Source organism: Myzus persicae, unplaced genomic scaffold, assembly GCF_001856785.1.
Source record: "Myzus persicae strain clone G006 unplaced genomic scaffold, MPER_G0061.0, whole genome shotgun sequence".
Taxonomy (NCBI): Eukaryota; Metazoa; Arthropoda; class Insecta; order Hemiptera; family Aphididae; genus Myzus; species Myzus persicae.
This window is the reverse complement of record NW_019101569.1, coordinates 247,753-274,744: the sequence shown is the minus strand read 5'-3', so window position 1 is coordinate 274,744 and position 26,992 is coordinate 247,753. Positions and strand designations below refer to the sequence as shown.

The 26,992-nt window shown below is 32.1% G+C and overlaps 1 protein-coding gene across 5 annotated transcripts in view; it reads right to left on the bottom strand.

The window, feature by feature from the left end:
* The window catches only part of LOC111029630 (serine/threonine-protein kinase NIM1-like), a 48,514-nt gene that overhangs the window by 7,606 nt on the left and 13,916 nt on the right, over positions 1-26,992 (bottom strand). Inside the window, exons 2-3 of one of the 5 annotated variants that reach the window (XM_022308720.1) lie at positions 20,248-20,387; positions 95-170 (exon numbers count right to left, since the gene is read on the bottom strand). In XM_022308720.1, the coding sequence (XP_022164412.1) occupies positions 95-146 (52 nt within the window). In that variant the 5' untranslated portion in view covers positions 147-170; positions 20,248-20,387. Of the gene's footprint in view, positions 1-94; positions 171-532; positions 672-2,411; positions 2,753-5,382; positions 5,847-20,247; positions 20,388-26,992 lie in introns of those variants that run through there. The other 4 variants (XM_022308717.1, XM_022308716.1, XM_022308721.1 and 1 more) reach the window with 4 other exon arrangements.

Here is a 26,992-nt window from a genome sequence, read left to right as displayed (position 1 = left end):
GCATATAAAGTTCTACGTAGCTGCGGTGTTGACACTTCATAATATTACAAGTACCAGCTAAGTATGAGGTAGATTCGTGCGACGACGGACTTACCCGTTAACTTTGTTGGAGACGCCTTCTCCTCGGAAGACTCGCACAAGGTCATCGTCGTAACGTCATCGCGTGTTCTCTGAAACAAACAGCGAAACACTTAATAGCATAATACTCACGCATTCGCACTCCTCGCGGTCCTGCCCTTCTCCCATTATCATTGTTATTATTATTATTGTTTTTGTTGTATAATATATAGATACACAGCATTATTATAATATTATTTTATAATAATATGACGTATAGTGCGGTGGGTATAACCGTATAGCATTATACTCAAAGAGCATACTCTCGATGTGTTGTACACAGACAAGTCCCATTGATGTACGTACGGCGTGCATTTCAAATTATTATTTAAATACCCATCAAAATAGTTTGTACGCATTCCTATATTACCTATATATATATATATATTTATACACGGGTAATAACTACACGCACCGTTGTACTTAGGCATACCCAAACATGTATACGATATTCTGTTTATTTACATCTAGGTACTTTTGCAATGTACGCATAGTGACGAACACGCGACGTGTTGAAGGCGAAAAGAAACTGCCACGAATTATGTCAGAAGCACAATCTACAGTCCACGAGTCGTGACGATCATAATATCGGACGTAATGAATAATAACGATTATTAGATTATAACAACATGATCTTTACTATTCATTAATTCGTTGTATTGATAATAGGTCTTTTTTTTACGTAATATCTATTCTGATGGTACAAACAGTTTTATCATTATTGTTACTGCGGTACACAAAACATGTACATATACCGATGACGTCGACCACTATAATTATTGTTTATTTTCAATTTCGACTTTGATGATCTGTTCGGACTGCGATAGTACTACTGGCTATTATAGTACTCACATTTTCGACCGAAATCCACGTGCAGTATTATTCGTATATTATGATCTCCACCACACTCATAATATACCCATACATTTTAGAAAATGGATAGGTAATAAAATCTGAGCTCCGACGCACGACGATGCGCATAAATAATACAATCTTTTAGCGTTATTTCGTATTATGCACTATTACTTGACGTATTAATATTTACTAATATTCCAACCTAACCTTGACTGTTACGTCGTCGTCGACACCATCGCAGCATTTTTCATATACCTAGGTATAATACATTCCACAATTCGCGGTTGTTCAACACTATAGCTCAGCTCATTCCAGTAAGTCTCGTGCTGAATAACGCGATAATTGCATTCTCGCACAGACGTAATAAATGAATACCTCTGCATATACATGTGCAACGTTGAAATCGAAATACAACCGACAGGTGAGAATATTCTACACATACGTAACCCTCTTAGAGACGCCAATGTTATAATGTACTGTGTTGTTGCAGAGATATTAAAATGCTAATAATCTTGTCATATTATGATTCCGCTGCAATATAGAGACGCGATGAGTCGGCGTGCTCGGAAGCCTGAAGCAAAAGCCCCCCCCCCTCCCGGATATATGAAAAACGAATAGCTTATGAGTGACGTAACATGAAATTACATCATTTCTAAGCCGTCGATGAATATCCGTCGTCACCGCTTGCGATGATGCGACGTCTCAAGGAATAAGTGAAAAAAATCAATAAAAATCACGGTAGGTAAGCCTTATACAGAATTTTATAGTCTCTTATCGTCCTCCTGTCTAATGGAATGCCACGGCAGAAACCCTAAGCCATTTCAATAAATTAATGATTGCACCATATATATAAGTCATGCAAGTGCCATCGCGGTGGGTGTAGAATGGCATTTCTGTCGAGATAATCACACCATAATGACTTTATAATCACTTATAATATGCTTACTTCATACAGTATGATAATATTTAGATTGCATTTCAGTATTTGTATGTTTCAATTTAACAAATATTATAAAAATAGCACAAAATATTCTATAATGTACCTACCTAAACGAAGATGGTAAAATATGTGTCAGTGGAGTAATTATCTACACTTCTATAATAGTAAGTACGTTGTACATACTTATAATAATAGCCCAACTATATAATATGGTTTTGAAATAAAGTATCAACCTTACTTATAATTGAGTCATTATACACGCTCGATATACTTCCCACTAACCGGATGCGCTTAAAAGCTTGCAGAAGTGGCATCGCAAGGTCAATTTCAATAAGAGTGGTTGAGAACTCAATATCAATTAAAAATATACACTTATTAGGTATATATCATTCTTTTTTTTTTAAATGTATTACATAATAAGAATTCGATTACAGAAATCATTTGTGCCAATTTTTAATTCTAGAATTCTCCCCCATAAAAAATGATCTGCATATTTTACTTGGTTAGATATTTTGTTTTCGTTGTCCGTGATGGCCTTTGATTGTTGATGGTTCTTTGCCGGAATACAGTATAACGGGTGGGCTGAGGTGAGGACTACACAACAATGTATATTTTTACTGTCGTTAACGACACCGAATATTGGTCGCGGGTCCTTGGCGATAAGGTGCAGCAAAATTAGATGAGTGACTCGTGTGACACGCATGTGCTCTACTATGTCCGCTATACACACTACTAACAATTTTTCTAGTAATACTTAAGGATGGCATACAATGAACATCAACGAGGAGCAAATTCTCCCCTCTGCGCCACTTCCCCGAGAACGCCCCGTCGTCTTGAGCACCCCCGTGAACATTGATTTCGATACGGTCATCATAAAACCCCTCAAATGTGTTTTTCTAGAAAATATTATCGTATAAAGTTTATTGGCGCCTTGGCGGTTCCCTATACTGACGTATGCATTATATATTATACGCGATGTACTGACGGATTTCCTTGTTTCGGTCTTATGCCACCGGACACGGTTATTACCATTATGTTACCATTGGTCATTACTCATTACGATGTACTTTCGGAGGCTCGGAACGATAAAATTACACGTGGAAGTAATTTTCCAAAAAAAACCCGACACACGCAACAGCGGAAAAGCGTGTGCAATGATTTTTGTGCACGCGCGACGAGATATTCACAATTTTCTTAAAAACACTAAACAGGTTATAAGAGTAGGTAGTGAAATTCAACAACTGCGTTACGCGATTTGATGATTAGACGCTCTGACGGATCCGTTACGTTACCTATCGTAAATCACGATTCAAGGTCGTAAGATGAACAATAATAAATTAATAATGTATAATCGTTTAAGTAAGAATTTACATATGTTTAAGTCTAATTAGGATGAAAAATGAAAATTATATTGTTACACATCAAATCATTATATCATAATATGATAGATATATATGATATATATATATATATGTATATGGATTCGGTGAACCCTCGTCTATAGTGGCGCAATCGAGGCATTATTATTACATTATCATTGTTTGAATTGTTTCGACTTCAATAAGACCACTGTACATGTCACATTATTGACGTGGCCTGTTTTGTAAAAATAAACAAATATTGTGTTTAGGCATACAATAAACGTTCGCTCTGCTCGGAAATATTGAAGAGTAGAATAATGAGTATAACGTAATAAAGATCGACTTTTGAGAGTAGGACACCGCAAGTCGAGGAAAATTGTTCACGGACCCAAAAATGACGACAGTAACACATCAAGACGGACGTAGGTATATAACGGTGTGTGATATTTTTTTTTAAACGTCATAATTTGTTGTACCAAGCTCGGCTGACGCGTCATACGTCTTAATCGCTTGGAATATTATATACCTGTAGAAGCAAGGTGATTTTATTCTTTTTTTTTTTGACGAATTAAACAAACACTAAAAATGACCGAGTTTTACACACGAGTAAAACGATCGATACGTTATATCTGGCCACCGCTTTATAATACATCATAATATTTTTATTTTATTTTTGTCGCTCTCGCCGATCGATTTATCCGCCGCAGCCGATTACTCGGCGATCGATAGAAAATGTAAAATTCAACCGGGAACGCAGTGTGGGTACTGGGAATAGTATGTCGTCGTCGTCGTGGTCGTCCCAGAGTGATCGAGCGAGTCCTCGCAGTCGCCATATTATTTTACTATCCTTACCTACGACAACAGGGATGTGAACTTTTAAGTTTTTGCACCGTATAATAATGGCCAAAATTTTGTCAAATCTCAAAAATACGCGTTTTACGCATAGGTGCAATTATACTGCAAGACAGTATTGGAGATAGTCTGACACTAATGGAAGAGTGAATTATTAATATTTCCGACGGTTATAGTATATATGTATACAGGGTACACAAACTACATCAATATTGATAGAGTTCGAAATCTATGTGGTTATTCGGGTAATTACTGTAAGCTGTAACGTTGGTTGTTTTGTGTGTGTGTGTGTGTGTGTGTGTGTGTGTGTTTTGTTCTGAACATTTATATGCAAAAACGTATTTTATCTAAGGTTATGGTAAAGTTCTTGTGCATGATAATATTGCAATAATTTTCTCTCTCCGTTTTTAATTTGTGTTTCTAGCTAATATTGATATACAACACAGATTACATACCGCTGTGATGATGGGGTACAGCAACACGTTAGTACACTATATCATATAGTAACATAATAAATGGATAATTTTTTTTAACTCGAACCGCATTGTTAAAAAATATTTATAAAGGAAACGCAGTTCGTAAGTTATTTGGAATGAATATTCATTTTTTAAACGAAAATTCTGAAAAGACTATACGTAAAGAATTCAATCGGATTTTTCCGCCATTCGTTTTGATAATCGTCTCCAATTATAAGCTTTTAAAACGATACCTATAGTCATTATAACAACCTCGGTTCACACATTTATGACAGATTAATTTTGGGTGCATAAAATTGTCTATGTTGGTACTAATATTATATAGTCGTACTTGACTAAACGATGTTGATAGGACCGTCAAATCAGATCCATTCAACGCGTACAAGCGTAAGCAGTGTTGAATTAAGACAATTTTTCTGGGGAGGAGGAACCACTTTTTTTCGTTGGTCGTACATTTTAGAATTATGAATTATATTATTGGTCATTACAAATTTCAGCAAATAAATTTTTAAATTTAGAAAATAATTACAGAACAAATAGTATAGCCTGGTGTGGCTCGGTGGTTGGCCTCGGTCACGATTATTGTGTTCTGAGGTCAAGCATCGGCCGACGTCGCTATTTCCCGGACGGGTGACCACCAGGGTTTTTAATGACGAATCCTTTCCGTTTGTTTATCAACCAATCGTAACTCTCCCCCCCCCCCCTCTACAAAATATAAATGGACATGGTTGAGGAAGCTCAAGATCAATAATGAAAAAAAAAAAAGAAAGGTGATACTCACGACGGGTTTCCTCCAGCAAAATTTAGACATCCTCGAGTGTGTCACCGCGTAAGACGACCGCGCGGTTATGTGACTATTTTCGGAATATTCGGCGTTTATAAAAATACTTTAAAGTTATGAATTTACTTTAACGACACCGCCGCGCCGTCGACGACCGCGCGAATCTATCGCAACGTTTCGTTTCCTAATGCGGTGGTCGTGACGCGGTACACGGGAGGAAAACAAAAGTGATATAATATTAATTTATAATTCAATACATTATCATATCATTATTATCGTTGTAAACGTAAAGAACAAGAACGACGACGATAACAAGGCGGCGGTGTACATAATATTATTATAGGTGTGTCCGACAGCTCGCACAGCACAGAACAACACGCGTACATAAGGTAATAATGTAGAATTTATATCATATTATATAGCGAATAGCCGCGAGCGAGTGAACTTCGCACTCCCTCGTCGGAGAGCAGAGGATAAACGTCTACTGTTCGGCCTCTCCGTCGGTCGCGAGATTAAAAACGCGTCAGCGTGCGCGTGCACAATATATACATTACACTTTTGGGTCTTATCGCGGCGTTAGTACATGGTTCAACATTTGGTAATGACTACAATAATGGTATTATTATAGTAACCCACGCGTGCGATGTGGCCCACGCGGTTATAGATGAAGATGTTATATCGACATGATGGGGGGGGGGGGGGGGGTATCCGTGCAAAATATAATATTATATATTATACAATACTTCACTGCACTTCACGGGTAGATACACGTGTGGATTATTATAGCGTCACCGTCGGTCCGTTCTGCTATTTTTATGCTCCACAACGTGCACAGCGGTGCACATGATGTGATATTATTATCTTGATATTTATAAAATATATTATATTATTTGTTATTATTATCCGTGTGATGCGAACACCTGAACTGCAGGATTTTGTTAAAAACAAGAACAAATTGCTGAACCATCTCTCATGTATACATTCGCATCGTGCCGTGTCTATCCACGCGACCAAGCGGGTCACCATCATATACAGGGGCGTCTCTAGGGAGTTTGTGCCCTAGTGACCAATGGTCATGCTCCGTCCCTCGCCAAGCCCACATCTCTACAAAAATGTATATTGTTGAAAACAAAATTACAAAAAATAACTATCAAAAGTTCTTTGGAAATTATGACACCCTCCCATCCCACAAACAAGTCTCCGGAGCCGCCTTTGATCATATACATCCAACGAACTGAACGATATGCACTCAGAGACATAAATACCTAGGCATACACATATTTACCACAGCTATACATTTAACCATTTATTATTACCTCAATCGATTCGATAGCCAGTAGATCGATGATATCTTAGTTTATTTGATAACCGGCCAGTCCATCGCGATCCCCTATGGCCGCTCAGGTCTTAAGTTTTATTTATAATACCTACACATTTTAGTAAAAACTAGTTTTTTCATTTACATATACATTTAAACTTGAATTTGAATTTTTTTTTAGTTAGTTTAAGTCAGTTTTGACGAAATAGGGTTGTGAAAACTAGTTTTGACGTAGGTATAAAATCATAATAATATACCCGTTGTGTCCATTCTTAGTTACTGGTACATATAATTTATTACAATTGGTTAACAAGAAAATAGACATTATTCGTAATATACTACTATATTAAATATAAAATTCTTTTAAAATTGTATATGGAATTATAGTCAATCGTTTAAAATGCATTTAGAAACATGGAATTTCGCAGACGCGTAGAGTGTTATGTATATTTTACCCGCCCCCTCAAATATAATTTTTGAAAATTGTTTTTGCTAAACATTAGTGTACCATTAGTGTGAATTTGTGTGAGTATTTTCAGAATTTGTGCAATACTGGTTTGATAACAGTAAATTCAAAAATATACTAGGGAGACCGGTGAAATATTCGTCAAAGTGGTATTTTTTAACTTGTTTATTATAAGATCTAAATATTCTATGAAAACAAATATTATTTTATTTTTCAAAGACAAAGAATAATAAAATATCATTTTAAACCACAAAATAAGAGACGGGATGGACAATTGCTATTTAAAATTAAGTGGGGAAACTGCATCCACCCCCTTCCACAACCAGAGGCTCTGTCTAATATATGAGTGATAAGTTGAGATTTTTCCTTATGGACTTTTATTTTCTAAATTATATTTATTTAACTGGTGCACACGGCACAATTGAGAGACGTGTCGGCGCCATCGTCGTCATCAATTACAACTCAATGCATACGATTTACATGTGCGTACAAGATATTATTATAAGAACGGCCACAAAAGACTTGAACTCATACGGTTTGGGACTCAACATTTTTTAAATTGTTTACTAATATTATATAGTAATAGCTATATATATACTTTTCCTGCTCTTCGTACTATTTGTCATCATATTGTGCGACTATGAAACTATGTGTCGATGGCCAACCCGTGGATAAAATATATTATGTAGGTATTTAACAATATAATACTCTATAGACAATAGTTCAAGACGTGTGACCGTGACCAGTGGGCGGTGGCGACTTGGTGTGTTTTTCCGAGAGTCGATTTTCATCGATCACGGTATTTGCATTTACGGGAAGGTACGTTAAAAACGATTCGATTACAATCACTCGTAACGCAGTTCGCTTGGTTTTTCGTATTTTTCGGAAATTGTTGTGACACTGCGCGGTGATTACGTGTTTCGATAATACTATTTTAATGGATATCCGTGCAAAGGCCGAAAGCGAAGCCTTAACGCTTGTTACCATCGATAACAATAACCGAATTGTTTTACTTCAAAGTCTAGGATTTACTGCGTATATTCAACTTATTATGTATACCTAAATGTGTGTGTGTGTGTGTGTGTGTGTGTGTGTGTGTGTGTGTGTGTGTGTGTGTGTGTGTGTGTGTGTGTGTGTGTGTGTGTGTATGTGTGGTTGATTGTTTAATATTTTTGTTAGATTAATTTTTGTTTTGTTGTATCTAGTCTTTGATCTTAAGAATTTCAGGATAATTTAGATAATTTTATTTAAAGCACTATATTTACATGCATGGACTCATTATTGTACTATGAATGAGTAAATAGAACTACTTAGCGGTAAACAATAATATCAAGAAATTGTATTATTTTTTTATTGTAAATATCACTTTACTTACTCAAATACTAGATAATAATAAAAATTAATAACGTTTTTGACGTAATACGTTTTCAAATTATTAAGTGTTTTCGAACAGCAATATTTAAATTATTAACCCTCAAATTATGCTTAATACGTGTTGAAATATTTTAGATTTATAATACTATTACAGTCATAACATATTATGTCAACATGGTTATATTTAAGGTAGTATTGCATAAGCACTTAAATAAGTTTAAAAGTTCGGAAAAAGTCCTTAGCAATCATTTCGAATTTGAAAAACTTTTAAGACAGCAGAATTCTCTTGTATTTGACTTTATCTACAAAAGAAGGCAAATTAACTATTCTGTCTAAAGTAAACAAGAAAAAAATGTAAATAGTATAGTTTAAACACTCATTTGAATAACTTAAAGAATGGTTCCGTCAAGAACTGACTTTTTCAAACACTTTGTCACGCAAAAGTTAAGTATCAATAATAGTTTATAACTAGGTTTGTTTTATTTGAGTTTTATTCACTTTAATGTACGTTTTTCTACAGTTGCGTAACAAAGCGTGGGTATTTTGGTAGTTATCCAAAGTGTCACACATGTAATATATAAATAAAATAATAATAATAATAATAAAATGAACAAGCAAACGAAACCGAGATGAATGACCGAACTATTATAAACGAAAACTTCGGTTTTTATTAGTTTTTCAAAAATGTTCTTCTTAGTCTACACTCGAACTACATCACGATATTATTACATTCCGCCGTAATAATAAAAAATAATATATAAGTAAACTGCTATAGCCTTACGAGCTACGGCTGTTGTATATTTTTCAAGTGCCCACCAGAAAGACAGCTTCAAAAAATGCTTATTATTTTTTTTTAATATTAGGTATACTTTAAAATATAAATGAAAATGAATATACATTATTTCGTTTTTGCGCAAGATTTAGTAATAGCGGTTTATCAGCTTCATCATAATTATATACAGCTATACTTATAATATAATACCAAGATAATAGACCATTTCTTTGTAATGATATAATATATTATACCTAATAACATTAGCGAGGAAGGGGATTGGTCAGTGGAAAGTATTACTCCTCCCGCTGAAATGTCTTCTTCTTTCTTGAAAATGTATTTCTAGAAAATTCTCCACTTTTCTGTAGTGTCGTAGGGTGTAATTTTGCGAAAATTAGCACAACAGCTCCTCCAAAACAAATCCTGTGCCCTCTCTACTGCCCAAACGATGTAATATTTATATGTAAATATATAGTAGTTGTAGCTACATAGTAACATATTATATTAATAACAACAGTAACATGTATTTTATTTTAAGATAAAGTATATATGTTTTGAGGCTGGATACAAGTTATTTTATTTTTGACTGTTTTTTCGTAAGATTTTCGTTGTTGTGGTTACTATTATTATTAACAAAATCGTTAAGTTTATAGTGTGCAATGTTTATAATATACAAACGATCTATTATGACCAGGGTTCGAAACTTATAACTTTAAAACACTTAAAATCATCAAAATAAGAGCTGAAAAGTTAAATTTTTATGCTTAGAAAACATTTTAATAAATGTCATCTTTAAAAAAATCAAAAATTTTTAACTTTTTCATTATACTTCTTATATATTTCCAAAAAAAATATTTTGACATAACTGAAAAACAATTTAACTATAAGGTCGATTAGCGAGAAACTACGAGTCTCGTGTTTATTACTAGGAAATACTCGTATGATACAAAGCAGAAAAACCATTTTTAATTTTGCCTTGAATAAAAACAAAAAAAAACCCTAAATTAACAAAAATTTTAAATTTTATCAGTAGCACGTGTCATTATAAATCCTACTAAAAAAATCAGAAAAACTATAAAAAAAAGCATTTTTTTATTTAAATCGTTGAAAAAAACACTATAAAATTTCATAATTGAACGTGTTGTGACATGACATACACTTCCACAACACTTTGCTAGATTTTATGTCAAACCATAAAAATAAGCAAATGTTAAAAGTCTCGAGCCCTAGTTATGACGAATAATTGTCTGTAATAAAATCAATGACAGTATATTTGCATGTTAAATATATTATAACATAATCGTGGGGCTATATCACTTTTTATGTTACGCACAATCATACCCAACATATATATATATATATATATATGTCGTATGAACATACATTATTTCATTATGCATAGCACATTTGATTGAACAAATTGATCAATGAAATTATTATGTTCTCTGCGCGTCTTTTGACTATAACTATATGTATAATATACGAGTGCGCACATTATTTGTCGGAATTGAACATAATATGGGAGTGGATTTAATTACAGCATATCTGTAGTTGAAATGATTGACTAAAAGAAAATTAATTAATACGCTCGTAATGGATGATTAAAATTAAAATTTGGTAAAAAGTTATTATGTGTAATACACTAATGTGTAAAGTACTGCAGTAAACTGCAGGATACTATACACATATATTCTATTATATACAGCTTAACACTTTTAAAACTAATATTTTAAAAACGTGCATTCGTTGAAAAGGTATCCTCGTAGGTTAAAAAATATTAATTTATGATCAATTATAATATATTTCTGCTATTCATTAAATATTCTAATTTCGTGTAGTTCATAATATTATGTGACCTGTTTGAAATCTCAATAATGATAAAACTAACATAACTATAAATAAATAAATTAGTTAGAACAATTAATGTTTTATATTTGTAGTTGCGCCGCCCCCCCCCTCCCCGAATCTGTTATTCTTACCTGTCATTTTTTTCTTAAGCATAAAATGTATAACCCAACCCCAACCAATAATGAGAATTAACATTAAAAATGTTATTTGGTTAGTACTAACTAATAATCACCTCAAACGAAATGCAACTCCCGAGTCATTACACGCGTCATTTGACTTCAAGACGGTAACATAATATTTTATGCTTATTTCTAAGTTTTTTTACAAACATTCAACTTCATTAAAAATTATTTGATTTTAATGTTTTTAACGTAATTGAGTTATGCATTAATTATGATGTTTAACTAATTGGTTTTAAAATATTTATAATTTTTAACCATTACAGTGTTATCAAAATATTATCGAAATTGTTTAAGCTGAACCATTGTACATGCAATGTAAGTGTTTGAAACTGTTCATTTTTTTCCGTTTCCGAATGGCAGTTATTGCCTATTGATAATTACTTACGGATTATTATCTTTGTATATATATAAGTCTACTGTACGTGTGTATGTCACTAAACCCCTTCTAAACGGCTGGACCGATTTGAATGGATTTTTTCGTATGCGTTTGTGTGACACCCGGGATGGTTTAGATTCGCAATTGGACTCCATTGGCCCGATCCGGGGAGTTGCTCAAACAGGGATTTTAAGATTTACGAAGGAAATATTTCCTTATATACGGTTGCTATTGGTTATAGAAGAATTATAAAGATATTTAGTATAAATTGGTATTTTTTTTTTGTTTATTGGTTGCCTGATATGGCTCATCGGGCAGATCAGGTATAAGCATGCATATAATTTAATTTTCGCAAATTACCAACCAAGGTGGCTGAGTTGCACTTATAACCGCTCATCGGCGTGTCCGCAATCAAAATAAAAATAAAACATATCATTTATATAAATTACTCATCAAGCGGGGTCCGCAGAGATTAAGGTAAACGGAACTGACATAAAAAAATGAATAAAAATACATGTTTCAAAGTTTAATTTTGGTTTGATTGTGAAAATTAGATACTTATCATTATTATTATCATTATTACAAATTATTTCGTTCAAATCCATACAAACATCTAAGCTAAACGTCTATAATGGCATATTTACATCTTAGCAAAATTTTTAAACAGAAAAACTTCAAAAATAATTGCAATTTATTTCCATAACTAGAATTTAATTTTTTAATATTTTTATCAAAAGTTTAATACGAAGCATAATATAAAAATGTTATACATTTTTATTTGAATATAATTAGATAACTTTTGCAAGAACGTCAAATTTATATTTTTGTACTTCCTTCGAGACTATATATAAGTATATATTAAGTGGAAATAATATACATATTTAATGTATCCAAAGTTTGCCAAAAGTAATTTCGGTCTGGGTCATAATAATTTCACAGAATATCGTTCTCAGGCTTTTGTTGGTTCCCTTGAGTCAGTGATATAGTTTAGTGAGTCGTGTCAATCTCAATACACGAAATTAAAAAAAAAAAACAACAATTATGAACTCCGAAACTCAGACAAATAGGTAGGTATAGATACAGTAGATACTAATGTATAATACATATTAGCACGGAAGTATAAAATTGTATGGTATGAAAAAAGTTTATTATTGTATCCATACTTGTCGAAAATTTAGAAACATTTTATTCAGTTTTTGTAATTTGACGTTTCCGTGGTATTTTCATTTAGTCGCTATTTATTCGACTAGGTATACAATATAAAAGCTATATTCAGTATATGTTGTAAACGAAATTAATTGTTGGTTATATAATCTATTATTTTATTTTGTAATAAAACAAAAACTACATAAATAAAACTGAAATATAAAATTCCAGTGATTTATCTACCTCATTTAAGCATACTTGGGATGTAGATAGATGGTTTGTGCATGAATGATTATATTAATAAAATACATTTTTAAAGCGAGAGAGAGAGAGATAGAGTGACAGAGACAATGACAGAAACAGAAACAGAGACAGAAAAAGAACAAAAGACTAAAAACAAAAGAAAAAGAATATGAAATATGATAAGACACAAAAATAATATGTTCATACATAGTTATAAATTTAAACAGTAGTCTAGAATATTCAGGTACGGTTTATATGTACCTACCTAGTTTAAATTTCATAACAACCTGAAACTGATTTCAGGAACAGGGCCAAGAGGATTTATCCAGGTATTTACGTGTAATCCGGTATAAATATTAAAATAATGTTCCAGAAATGTTTTCCACCCCACACCAACGGTGGTGGAGCTAGGAAAGTGAATAATTTTTATTTTTTACTGCACTCAACATATCGCCAAATTGATTGTTGATTTGTTTAATTTAATTTCCTACATTCCGGGCTCGCCGAGAAAAATCCACGCGGAGTCTTAAAAAATGTGCCTAGGTTCATATTATATCACATGATACTATTTAATATAGTAAGTTTTAAGTATTAGTTATTATAAATCCTAACCGTGAGGTATATAATATCTCTCTATTTAAAAGAACTTTTCCTGACTGATATAGGAACCCGCTATGAAAGAATTTTAAGAAATTCGCATTTTAAAGAGGTCCTCAAACAAGAATATTGAGTTTCACGGTGAAAGTTGAAACTTTTTTTTTTAATAAATGGCTGCCATTGGTTACACGGACAGATGTGGTAAATGCATGAAATCGCATGGACTCGATTAAAGAAACTACATCTTAAAACCAAATGTATGTTTGTAACTTATATACTCAAAAACTACTCTATTGATTTTACGAAAATCTCCAATATTGTTTTTAGAGATATCAGAACACATTACGGAGTAATTTAAAAAATATACCAATAAGTCCTAAATCTAATCCTGCCCGACTTCCGGTTTCATTTCACAGTTATCGAGACTATTTATCAAAATATTATTATCTGGCTAACGATATATGTTCCAATAACATGATTCTAAGCCTGCAGCAATAATGCAACCTGTACAATGGTAATTTATTTTGAAACACTAATTTGTAGATAACTATACACTTTAATTTTATTATTATTTATATTGTAGCAGTATTGTATGTAAATATATGTTATTATTAATATTAGTGATGAATGATGATAAGACTCGACAATAATAAAAATTGTTTTATGTTAGGCCATTTTCAGTAGATCATAATCAAAAAAGTTTGCCCGCTCCTGGTAAATGGCACGTATATGTCGTGCATTATAGTAGATAATGTGTGCGTGCAGCGTATTACAGATCTGAAGAAAATGGAAAGTGAAAAATTCGCCCAAAAGGATCCTCACACGCATTTGCGAACCCCTCCCCGCCCTAGGTGCGTGACATTAGTGCCGACGTTTATTTGCGTAGGTACGCCCATAATATATTATTATTATATTATTTATAATCCCATTCGGGCCCGCTTCTTCCTACGAAGCTTAATTAAGTTATAGTTACCGCATATTATGTGCTCGCCGTCGAGATTTATGTGTGTGTCTTTTGCGAGTGTGTGCCCACTCGCTGAGCATAATATACATGTCATAATAATGTGTATAGATGGAGCGGCGTAAAGTAATTATACCTCACCGTAAAACCGCACAACTCGTAAATATAATTCCACAAATTTGCAAAGAACAGCAATTTTGATTAGAGAGAATATTATATTTTTGCACGCCTTTATGGGACTTAACGAACTTTTGCACTCTTGGAAATATACCCCTCGGTGTCTGCGGTCTTCTGCTGCAGGCAAATTGGGTACGGAAAAAATGTTTGGGTTTTAATATCAGGGGTACTATTACGTCATGTCGTCTTGATAGATTTGTTATTAGAAGTGTATCCAAAACTGCACAGGTGTAAATCAATAATAATAATAATAATATTTTCAGCATAATCTATATTACATTACGAAATGTGGTGTGGAAAATTGCGTTTTACATTACAATATAATATAATATTACCGATAACATTTTTTTATTCCTTTTTAATTTTTAATATATCATACAATCTGTAAAACTTCATTTACAATGAGCATATCATATGTGCCAGTATTAAAAATGACACGAGTTACATGAAAAAAAGAAGTGACCCAGCGGTTACACTTCATCGTACCTATAAAATAAACTCGACATTTTTAAGATGGCCCATAGGCACGCTATCTGTTTGTGCGCTAATAATAATACACGTTGTTAATTATTATAATATTATATGTCAATGTTGTACAAAGGATTAGAGTTAATAAAAAGACAAAACGTCTATAGTTCTTTACTTTTTTGTTTTACTCCCTTGAATTTGTCATATACTCATAGCGTCGATGTAATACTAAAAGGATATCGTACCCGCATGCGTTGTATCCATCTTACAAATATAGTTCGACATAATATTATAAATTTTACATATATATATTTTATATTATAAATTTTAGGTATTGATATTGGAGTGAACTGACTAAAAATTATCAAACTTATAGGTTAGGACATCACCAGTGTTCTCTCGTCGGTTTTTTGTGATGATTTAATTTTTAAGTGAATTATGAGCATTTTCAATTACAAATATTGAACAAACCTACTCATGACTCGGTTAAAAAAATTAAACATCGTAAAAAAACGACGGGTAATATTCTTAACTTTAAGTTTGATAATAGGTCGATTCACTCTAATATTTAAGCTAACAACACACAATTGGAAATTCTGGACGTACATTTTTCTATAATATTATTACGATGCATTAGCAAAACGGAGACAACACATACGGGTGCATGTTCTCTTATAATATAGCGGTGTGTATGATTTATATTTTTTTGTGTCAAACAGTTTTTTCCTGCTTAAAACCGTGTTTCGTTTGTTGTCGGTGTTAAAAACAACTATAAAATATAAAATACGACAGTACGCATATTATCATAATATAATAATGTTTACGCAACTCCACACCACGAGTAAAGTACATAGCGGGCTGATAACAGCGGATACCTCAATAATTAAGGTGGTATAAAATTATTATTATTATTATTATTATTGTGTTAACGCCAACGGTCATCGTATACCATCGTATATAGATACTGTTATAGTACCTATAGTCACTATAGTCATATCGTAAAATGTATTTTATTGCAATAGAGTTTAACCAAGTTGTACTTTAGTCAATGCTCGAAATGGGAAATTATCTGAACTAGAACTCACTTTATTTTCAAGTGCCTATACGAAATTATAGTGGTTTGCTTCTAAATTTGTTTTTTTATGCTCTAGTACTTTGGTTGTACTATTCTTATTGAACTTACCTCGTAGGTACTTTTTAGTCCTCTTAAAACTTTAATCGAATTTTAGCCTTTGGTACTTATAGTTCTTATCTATACACATGTGTGTGTATGTTTATGATGTACAAATTTAAAGGTCTGTCATGAAAAGACTGTTAGAGATAAAAGTCTGAAACTCTTCACTGCACTTCTATTCATTATGATTCTAATAAGATAATAACAACAAAATTCATTCTCCAGTTTTAGATATTTGAGGTTGCTAAAGGAAAATCTAGCTAAAATTGACTATTTTTTTTTTAAACAAGTAAATTAATTTTTTTTAATTTTAAATTCACATTTCGTACTTACTGGGCAAACCCTTTTAAATAAGCTATCATCCAACTTTCAACCTCTCATACCTAGTTTAAAAGGAAAGTTCAAAAATATAGTTTTCAAGGCTGAACACGCCAACGTTTTTATGGATCAAACTCATCTACATATACCTCGCTTGGACATGATATCGGATCTATTTCATTAATATCTTATATTGAGGCTAAATTAATTACCCGCCTACCCATTATGACTGAGTTACATTTTTACTATTTTCCTACTCGCAACAAAATCTTGAATTTTTCAAAATTCAGATTTTTTTCATTCCGATCCAAAATCAAGAAAGTAAAACATATATTTTGTTAATGATTGCCAAGTGAATTAATCAGTGCCAATAATAAATAGCCAATAGGTAGGTATATAGATAGTAAATAATGGTATTATTATTAATGGGTTTATTTTTTCATTAAAATATAATGTATTAGAAACTTTTAACAGCCATCATCTTTTTTTAACCCCTCGCTATTTTAAATACATATATATATATTTTTTTATTAGAGCTTTTTCCTATCCTTTTTTTTTAACCTGGGACTTAAATCCGTTGTATATTTTGACCTTGGGTATTTGGACTTGGATATTTTAGTAGGTATTGATAAGTACTGGATATTCTCTCCTTGATATTTTGTCTTATAGAATCAAGTGAACTAACCGATCAGTATTCAGTTAAACAATTTATTTTTAGTCGAGTAGATATTTAGTAAATCCCCTCCCTAAAATTAAAAAAAAAAAAAGCAGATTCAAAAATCAATATTAGTACAAAACATAATAATGTAACGTTTTACTCCACTGCAGCAGTTATATTATACGTAATGAAAAAATGTACATAATTTAATAATGTTGTGTTAAAATAACGTTTGAAAACGAATTACGTTATTTTTTTCCTGTACAATATTATAGCGAGTTAAAGTTGTTTCGCACATCACCTCGAGATAATCCGACAAGAGTCGACGGGCGACGGCGATAAATAGACGATGTTTATGCCAAGTCTATACGTATTATATTGGCGTAAACACTGCCCGCGGGCTGCGAACTGTTATTGCATCAACCCAATGCCTAATCCATCAGACCCAATATTTGTCGCCACGTACAGCACCCTATGCGTATATAATAATAATATGCGAAGTGTACATTATTTCGTTTAAAATCAGAACAATTCGCAGTCATAATGGTTCTTTGACCTTGGATTTAGGCCCCGAAAATTATCTGTGTTGGCGAGCAGTAAATAGATAATATTATGTAGGTACACTTTAGTAGGTACTCTATATTATGCTTGTATATTAAAATATGTATCCGCAGAGTTAAAATTGTATAATTCCTTAGATTATGTATGGTGAGAACTACGATGAGTGATAACTTGATTCGATTAGACCTTGAATATAATATTCATAACACTGATGATTACTCTCATGTATTTGGTTTAGATTGAATAATTAAAGTGACATCTTCGAAATTAATTGTATGCAGCGTAATGGATTTCGATTATACTATCCACACAATATACACCCAATCAAGGGCGGATCCAAAATCTAATTATGAAGGGTGACACTTAAATTAAAAACATATTTCATATATTGCCCCCAGTGCAGCTTCCCCCTGGATCCACTCTTGCGCCCAATGCGCGCCATTAAATAACATGCCTTGAAAAATCTGGTTCACCTCTAAACTATATAGTACATTCCATGTTTCAAATAATTTTGTTTTATAGATTCCGAGTGGATATTATTGAGTTATTGATCAAACAATAATATGTATTTTTTTTTGTGTGTTTTTGTAAATGTTTTAGAGAAATGCTTCGATCTTCAATTTCCAGAATTATCGCTACTAGTCACTTCCTACTAGGAGTCGGATCTTGTTGGTTCTTATGAAAAACATCACAGTCCTTTTGTAAAACTCAAGAGAAAAGGTTTTTTTAAAAAAAAACGAGAATTTTCAGTTTATTTTAGATTTATGTATAATGATAAAATGCTTGTTTGTAAGAACGCTTGGTAATTTATTATTAGCATACTCTAGATCCTACAGAAATTAAAATTTATAGAAAATAGGTGCATAGACACAAGTTCATATTCGTCTAAAGAACAAAATGTGTAAACTATCTTGTAGTCAACAAACAATTTTGAACTTAACTTTACGGCAGACCGACTTCCCCGGTTCTTAATAATACAAATATTTAAAATTACCTCAGAATTATTTTTCATTGCATTTTATTATGTCAATTCAATTATATCCACATCATGGCATCCCACTGGCTCTGAGCAGGTCAAATATAACAATTAATTTTACAATTTATATTGATATTAAATTTTAATTTATAACAATCATATTATTTTTCAATCTAAATTAATACCGCTTGAGTATAAACGACATATATTTTTCGATATATTTTCCATTATTATACAGCCAGTAGGTAAGGGATAGAGATTATGTTGTATCCGAACATACCTTAATTTGACTTCTTAAATGTATATAAGTACGATTTTTTGTGCAATGTTATCGTAATAGTAATAATAGTTAAGTAACTCTGTGGGATAATAGCCCTTTGCAATACATTCGATTAATAAGTTATAGTGGCATTATTTTTTTTTATACGCTTGTGAGATGATATTTATTGTGTTGCTGCCGGTCTGAATGTTTTTTTTCTAATCTTATTATTTTGTTAAGGGTTAAAGCGACATTTTAAAACCAAAAATTTTTTAATTAACTTTGTAAATAGCTAACAAAGTAAAAAAGCACAAAACACAAAATTAAGTTACATAGTTTACACAGATTCAGTAAAAATATATTTGTATATAGCGTTATGTTTAATAAGTATGTAAATTATAAGTGTAAAGGTTTTGCAGGTTGCTGTCACACAAGTAAAATGACAAAAAAAGAGGTAGATACCTACATTAAAACATAAAATTATTAAAATACAAAAAAACTAATGATAATTCATGTGAAAAAATATAAATTGTTTCAATTTAAAAGCATTTATTGTATAGATTTAGGTTGAATACAGACTAATTTTTAAACATAAACCGGTAGTATTAAATAAAAATAACTTAAATAATATAAATGAATGTGAAGTACCTATATATATATATATATATATATATATACATATTTTATTTATATATTTACAAATATTCATTGTGATATTTTATAATTGAAAATATTCAGTTGGGATTATATTATTATATTTATCATTACGTTAAACCAACTTAAAATGTAATAATGTGATTATTTAAAATTTGAGAAAGTTTTAATGGGAATTAGGTATTTTGAATAAGGGATTATATCATGAACGCGGGATATTTTGAACAACAGAACAACAGTAAAAGGAAATTCTTTGAGGGTGCATCGAAAAACTTCCATCAAAAGCGCCCTTGAAGCATATTATTATTATATAAGTCTAACTTGTGGTTACACTCACTCGTAAATATGTATGAGATTTACTGCGTATGATATTATGTTTACAAGATCACTATTATGTTATTCCGAAACAGTTGCGCATATCACGTAATACGGTATCAAAATTTTCTCGGAAAACGTCCTTGGTCCTGACCGGAAAACCTACAAATATAACAATACTACAAATATTATTTAAAAATAAACACCTATTAAATAATAATGTAGAGGTGGTTTCCAAGTTCCAACTTTGTTGTTCATTTATCATACCGTCAGTTAAAAATAATTGATATTAATCAATCTATAATAATATTATACATAAGTATCCACGAGCTTACGCCATACTTTTAGTATTAGAGTTATTAGATTATATTATATAGTTCGTTGACTACTATGCACATGACCGTGGTCATCAAATTCTTATTTTTAATTGTATTCTGAAAAAAATTGAGCCAAATGCCAGAGCCTTCTTAAAAATTGCAGACTCAGGGGAATTCTTCCTTCCCCTCCCTTCTTGTCAGGCCAGATACCTGACTAAGTATTACAGTATGTATGTATATGTATATATGTAAGAACATCAGTGTAAAATATTTTACATTATAATAACATTCGCTTGTATTATAATAATATAGAATTTTCGTAAATATTAACCTAACGTCCTAAGTCCTATCTCGTTCTCACGCACCCATAAGGCCATAACTTTTCAAAATTTGAGTAAGACGTGATTTTGTTACCCAGGTATACTCTCCAAATGATTATGTTACTTAATTTTAGATGTAGCATTGCAGGTAATCCCGACCATATCCCTCGATTTGGTCCATTTTAAAACAAGTTCACTTGTATAATATTACTATGTAGGAAATGCGTGTTACAGCTAATATAATGTACTCGAAAATATGTATTCATTTATAATAATATCGAATAAATGAGTTTATGTATCTTAAATATTATTTTTAATTAAATAGTATTTTAAATATTACACTATAGTGTAGAAAAATTGCAAACTACAATTTTTACCGGTCCGATTTATCGATAAGACATCGCGTTGTCGAAATTCAACGTGGTCGAGTGTGCAGTCGTTTGATGATCTATAATTTATTTATTGTTTTTCGAAGTATAATATCTCTTTCACGTCGTTATGTACAGACATTCATTGCCGATCAATCTATTCCAATTGATATATAATAAGACTCCTCTCTTTTGACATGTTGTACAAGAGACTACATCGTCGATTATTATTATTATTATTATTATTATTATTATTATTACTATTGTTCAATACAGCGAACATATATAGGTGCGTACCAAACGTCAATTATTAGATCGTAAATTGTTCCTACATCAGACGTATTATATATATCATATATAGTATTATTGCCAAATACTTAAACACGCCAGACTGCATAATAATATACGATTTAGACAGACGTGTGTGTGTCGTTAAATATAATAATATACAACAATTAGGTATAACGAGCTTGTGTGGGTGCACCAGAGTTGTGCAGAGTGACGTGTATTTACGACAGCGGTGACACAGGGACTTTGTAACAAATTGGACCAATGAAATATAAATTGGCAGTGGCGGCCACACCGTGGACATCTCGAAATTACATAATAATTACAATAATAACAATAAGAATAATATTAATGATTCAAACAGAATTAAATATAGGTATAGCGCGATGGACTCCTGTTAGTTAGACTACCGGTTTTGCATTAAAAAAATATATATACTTAACATGTACACGATACCTACTTACCGGTCACATGATATGATACTTTTAGGACTATGTGCAGAGGAGTTGGCCAGCACGCACGATAAATAATAAACTTGGCAAACTCACCCCCATCATAATAATATTACACTCATGAATGATGCTAAAATCGATTCATTTATTTTTTATATTCGATACGAATTATATTATAATAACTACTGTGCGCGTACAAATAGTGAGTGTATTGACGTGAATTGTTATACACTCAAAGCGACAAAGCACATCTTCGGGTTGTAATATTATATCGCGATATTAATTATTCATTATTCCCCTAATAATAGTATAATTACGTCTTACACGATATCTAATTATATTAAACCAATCAAATCGCACGGAGTATGCATATATGATACTAGTGCACGCGTTTTCGTGGTTTTTCGGTAATATTTGCGTGCAAATAGTCGATTTATTTATAACAATATTTTATGACGATATGAAAAACAAATACGTTCAATCGAATGATTTTATTAAAAAAAAATTTCGGAACATAATCGAGACAAATAAATACTTTTATCGGTCAAGACCTTTAAATACATTTTTCGAAAATATTGCAATAATAATGTTACTTTTTTTAACAGGCGTTATTAAATTGAAATCGTTTTAGCTGTGTCGAATAATTGCAAACGCGTATTGGTAATAGGTAGTAAATATAATTGAAGACATTTTACAATTATTCTTCAACAACGCAGACTAGGTATGTTATTTTGTTTTTGGTTTTTATAAGGTACAATTTATTATTATTCAGAACAATAAGCAGATGTGAGAGAGAAGAGTTGCATGTGAAGCTTTTGAGGGAAGAACCCATTACCCATTAGTGATACTACCTATTTTGAGTTTTTTTTTTAATTTTATTTTTTTGTTAAAATTTTTTTATTTATAAACTAATTACATTGGTACCATGCACATAGTTTAATAATAATAAAATATATAGATTCTGCACTACGGAAGTTGCACGGACATCAGGTCCCAATCGGTATCGATTTAACGGTATGATTTAGTTTTTTTTGTAAACGTCAACGAATTAATAAAATTTATTCAGTAAATACGCTTACGCTGTACACAAACAATAATGGTACCGCGACTATACCGGACATGAACTTTGTTTGTGTTAATAGACATTCAAGTGTTTAGCCCATAATTGGTCAATTGAGCGTATTATGCTGCCATTGTATATAGGCGCGCACGTCATCGCAGCTACTGTCCCACAATTAAATAATATTATATTATATTGTCCCTCTCGAATCTCGATCACAAAAAATAACATTATATCGTGCGATTTATCGTCATTTTCGTTTGTCGAATTCCCCGCCGGTATGAGCAAAACCAAAATACTAATCATTTCTGTTGCCATGTAGGTTGTAAGAACTATATTATACAGTGTGTCCCGTGGCCGTCATATATGATAATAATGTTCCTCGAGTTATGAAAAACACTTGGGTAAACTAGCTTTTTGTTTTCCAGTTATGGGCAATTTATATTTGTTTTTAACAAAACCGAGCCTGGGTCTCAGTTTCAAGTTTTTATTGTAATTGTTTTTAATTTCAAAGCTATTTTATCATGTATGCTATCGACTAACATACACAATCGAACCATAAATATCAAACAAAAAAAATTATTCAAAAATTAGCATTTTTTAACCAAAATCTCGTATAACACTAAATACAACGTGATTATTTTAATTTTGATTTCTATTTTGTTATCCTACAGAATAATGCCGAGAATATCTCAAAAATCTTGTTTTCCATAATTTCTGAATAATATACGCTGCTCGTGACACGATTTTCACCTTTGTAATATTATTGTCGATGGATAATTGCAGGACAATAAGTTAGATGAGGCATGTCAAAATGGTAAAATTTACTAGGGAAAAATGTTATATTTTCCTATCGTTTTCTTTTTTTTCACCTTTATTAGAATATAATGTACACATTATAATCATGGTTACAATAAACCTGCAGCGGCTTCTCAACCTTTTTTATTTCATGTCACCCTTAGCCTCTTTAGTACCCAACACTTTATCTCTCTAACATAAATATATTAATCAATTTAAATTGTGCGTTATAGAATAATGAGTGTTTTTCATTTTATGTGAAAAAAATATAGCATGCAGAAAAATAATAAGTAGGTATACACTTATTTGATTTCCAAGGTTCAATGAACACTTTAAATTGCCAAATTAAAAAAAAATAATAATAATAATGAATACATAAATTAGTATTATATATTATATGTTTATATTATTACATATTGTATTCTGTTCCGTTGTTACATTAGTGGCGATTACACCACAGCGGCATAAATACGATTTTATTCGAAAAACTTAATAATTCTCATATTTTTTCCTCTATTCTTGTAGACATTTTATGTCACCCCTTTGCTGGGTCCATGTCACCCTTGAACGACATGTCGACATGTCACCCCAGTTGATAACTACTTATTGAATAACCATTATATGAGCGTAGATGAATAATTTACATGATATGAAAACTTGAGGAGAGCCACCCAGCACTAACACCGAGACGCGATAGAAAAAATTGTTAAACTGTATTTTTACACATTATACACATTACCGGAGTATTATTTTTCTATTATCAGCTTAACTAAGCTAAATCACGACACAAGCTAGGCCTTTCAACTCTCAAGTCTTCTCGGCGGATTCCCAGGAATGTTTACCGAATTAAATGCAACTGTGGAAGATTCTATCATATTAATAAAACGACGGCCGGTCACTTCCCCACGGGACACATTGCAGGAGGTGCGTATAAAGCGGTGAAACAGGATTACGAGTACGATTTTTATCTGCAACTTTGAAGCACTGTCGCCATTTGCTTTGAACTATTTTGAATTACCATTTTTACCTTTTCAAGATATCCAAAATGCGTTTGGTGAACTCATATCAATTTGTCCCGATTTAAATATTGGATGTTTGCTCTCTGACTACGTTTTAAATACATACGTGGAGAATGGTCGCTTATTTCGTATAAAATTTGAAAATAAAATACGCTGGGATTCGTATTTGTCTGGAACTATATTTTATCTTCAATATTTTGTTAGAAATTTGTTAGGTATCCGAAGTATATCGGAAACGTATATACCGCATGAACCTTGTCGACACATTGTGTGCAGTGCTGGAGCCACGAATATTCTTGCACCTCCCTCTCAACAATAATCAATTACAATTTTGTTGAGGCCATCGATTGCCCATAAGCCCTCTTCGCCCACCCCTAACGCCGACCCTGATTGCATGTTACATAAAAACTATAACCGACATCATATTCGTATTATATGTGCCCATTGCTCACGTCATAATACATAGGCACGTCGTCCATAATATTATTATCGTACCTTTACTTACCTACTTATATTCCAATAACAGAGGTGTTACGCTAATAATAATAATACAAAAAAAACGACCGTTGACTCGTTGCAGTCAATTTATATTTTTCTAGCATATATAATATATACACACTTACTGTATATTTACATATTATTTACATATCACACATGTAATGTAGGTACTAAAGATGTTTTTTTTTCGTCCACACAAGCGCACGCTATTTTTATAACACTTAGCAATTATACATTTATAAAGGTCAATTTTACAACTGTAGAATAATACGACGTTTATATAATAGTCTCACCTTAGGAATACCAGCACAAAGTGAGTCTGAAAACCGAATACACACCTAGTATTTGAATATATTACAATGCATGGGCAAAATTACGGGTCGAAACGAAAAAAAAAATTTTTTTATTAATTGTCAACTCCTACATAATAATATTATTTATTAAAAATCCATTTACTTCAGTTTGGTTTCTCGTCACCTTCGACCATTTTGGAAAATATACATACGCCGTCCGTACTGGAATCGCTTATTAAATGTTGTGCCTCGGTGATGTGAAATGCGATAGCGATTGTTGTACGTAATAATAATATTAGCGTTGTAATAATATAAAGGTACGAATTGAAACCACTATACAACACAAACAACTTTAATTCCTTTCAAAATTTTACTAAAAATGTTTACATTTTCTATCGATTTATTGTTGGTGTAAAATTGGAAGGGACCTTGAGCAACATTTAAGTCTTTTAACAGACCCTTTTTTTTTAAATCTATTTAGGTCCGGTCGATTTTGGGTCATATCGACTGAACGCCGTTATCCGTGAGCCCATAAGTCAAGTCCACTGTAATTACACACACACTGCAGTGCAGTCTACACAAACTTTTTAAGACGTAAACAATACCTGCAGGTAGTTTAAGTAATAATATTATATTATAAGCCAATACGGTAACGTTTTGCATATTATATTATTGTTATAAATATTCAATATGGACTCTAGCAGGTAGGTACCAATACAAAAGGTCGATAGAAAATATGAATTTATAAAAAATCTAAATATTTGAAAAATAGTCTTCATAATACCGACGACTTTGAGAAAACTTAAAAATTCCCAGAACCAGAATAATGCATTATTAAAGGTTAAAGAGGGTGATCGCTGAGCATGCTTAACCTAACCTGACCCCGTACCTACGCACTTAAAACAAAAAAATAAATGTAAGTATCTATGATAATATGGTTTTACCGCAATATCCTGCAATAATAAAAGGTAGGAACCTATAGTGGTAATAGTCTGCAGTTACACGCATATATGCATACGCCATGATGGTATATGAGCACACTGCGGTAACCTTAGTAACCTTAGTGGATGTACCTTGAGGGACGTATTCGGCATGTATAGGTACGCCGTGACGTCATTGTGGATTTTTAGTCAGAGATAATTTAGTCAGGTCAACTCGTTCCGAATGATAATATCATTATGCATGTCATATCGCCATAAAATTAACCTATCGGAGCGTGTAACAACACAAAATCCGGAGACATTATGGTTGAAAAAAAAAAAGTCGGACAGCCGTCTGTTTCTATATAATAAATAGGTGCCCCGCATCATAAGCGTAAATGGGGTAATGCTTTGGGAGGGGGGCTTAGTCGTGG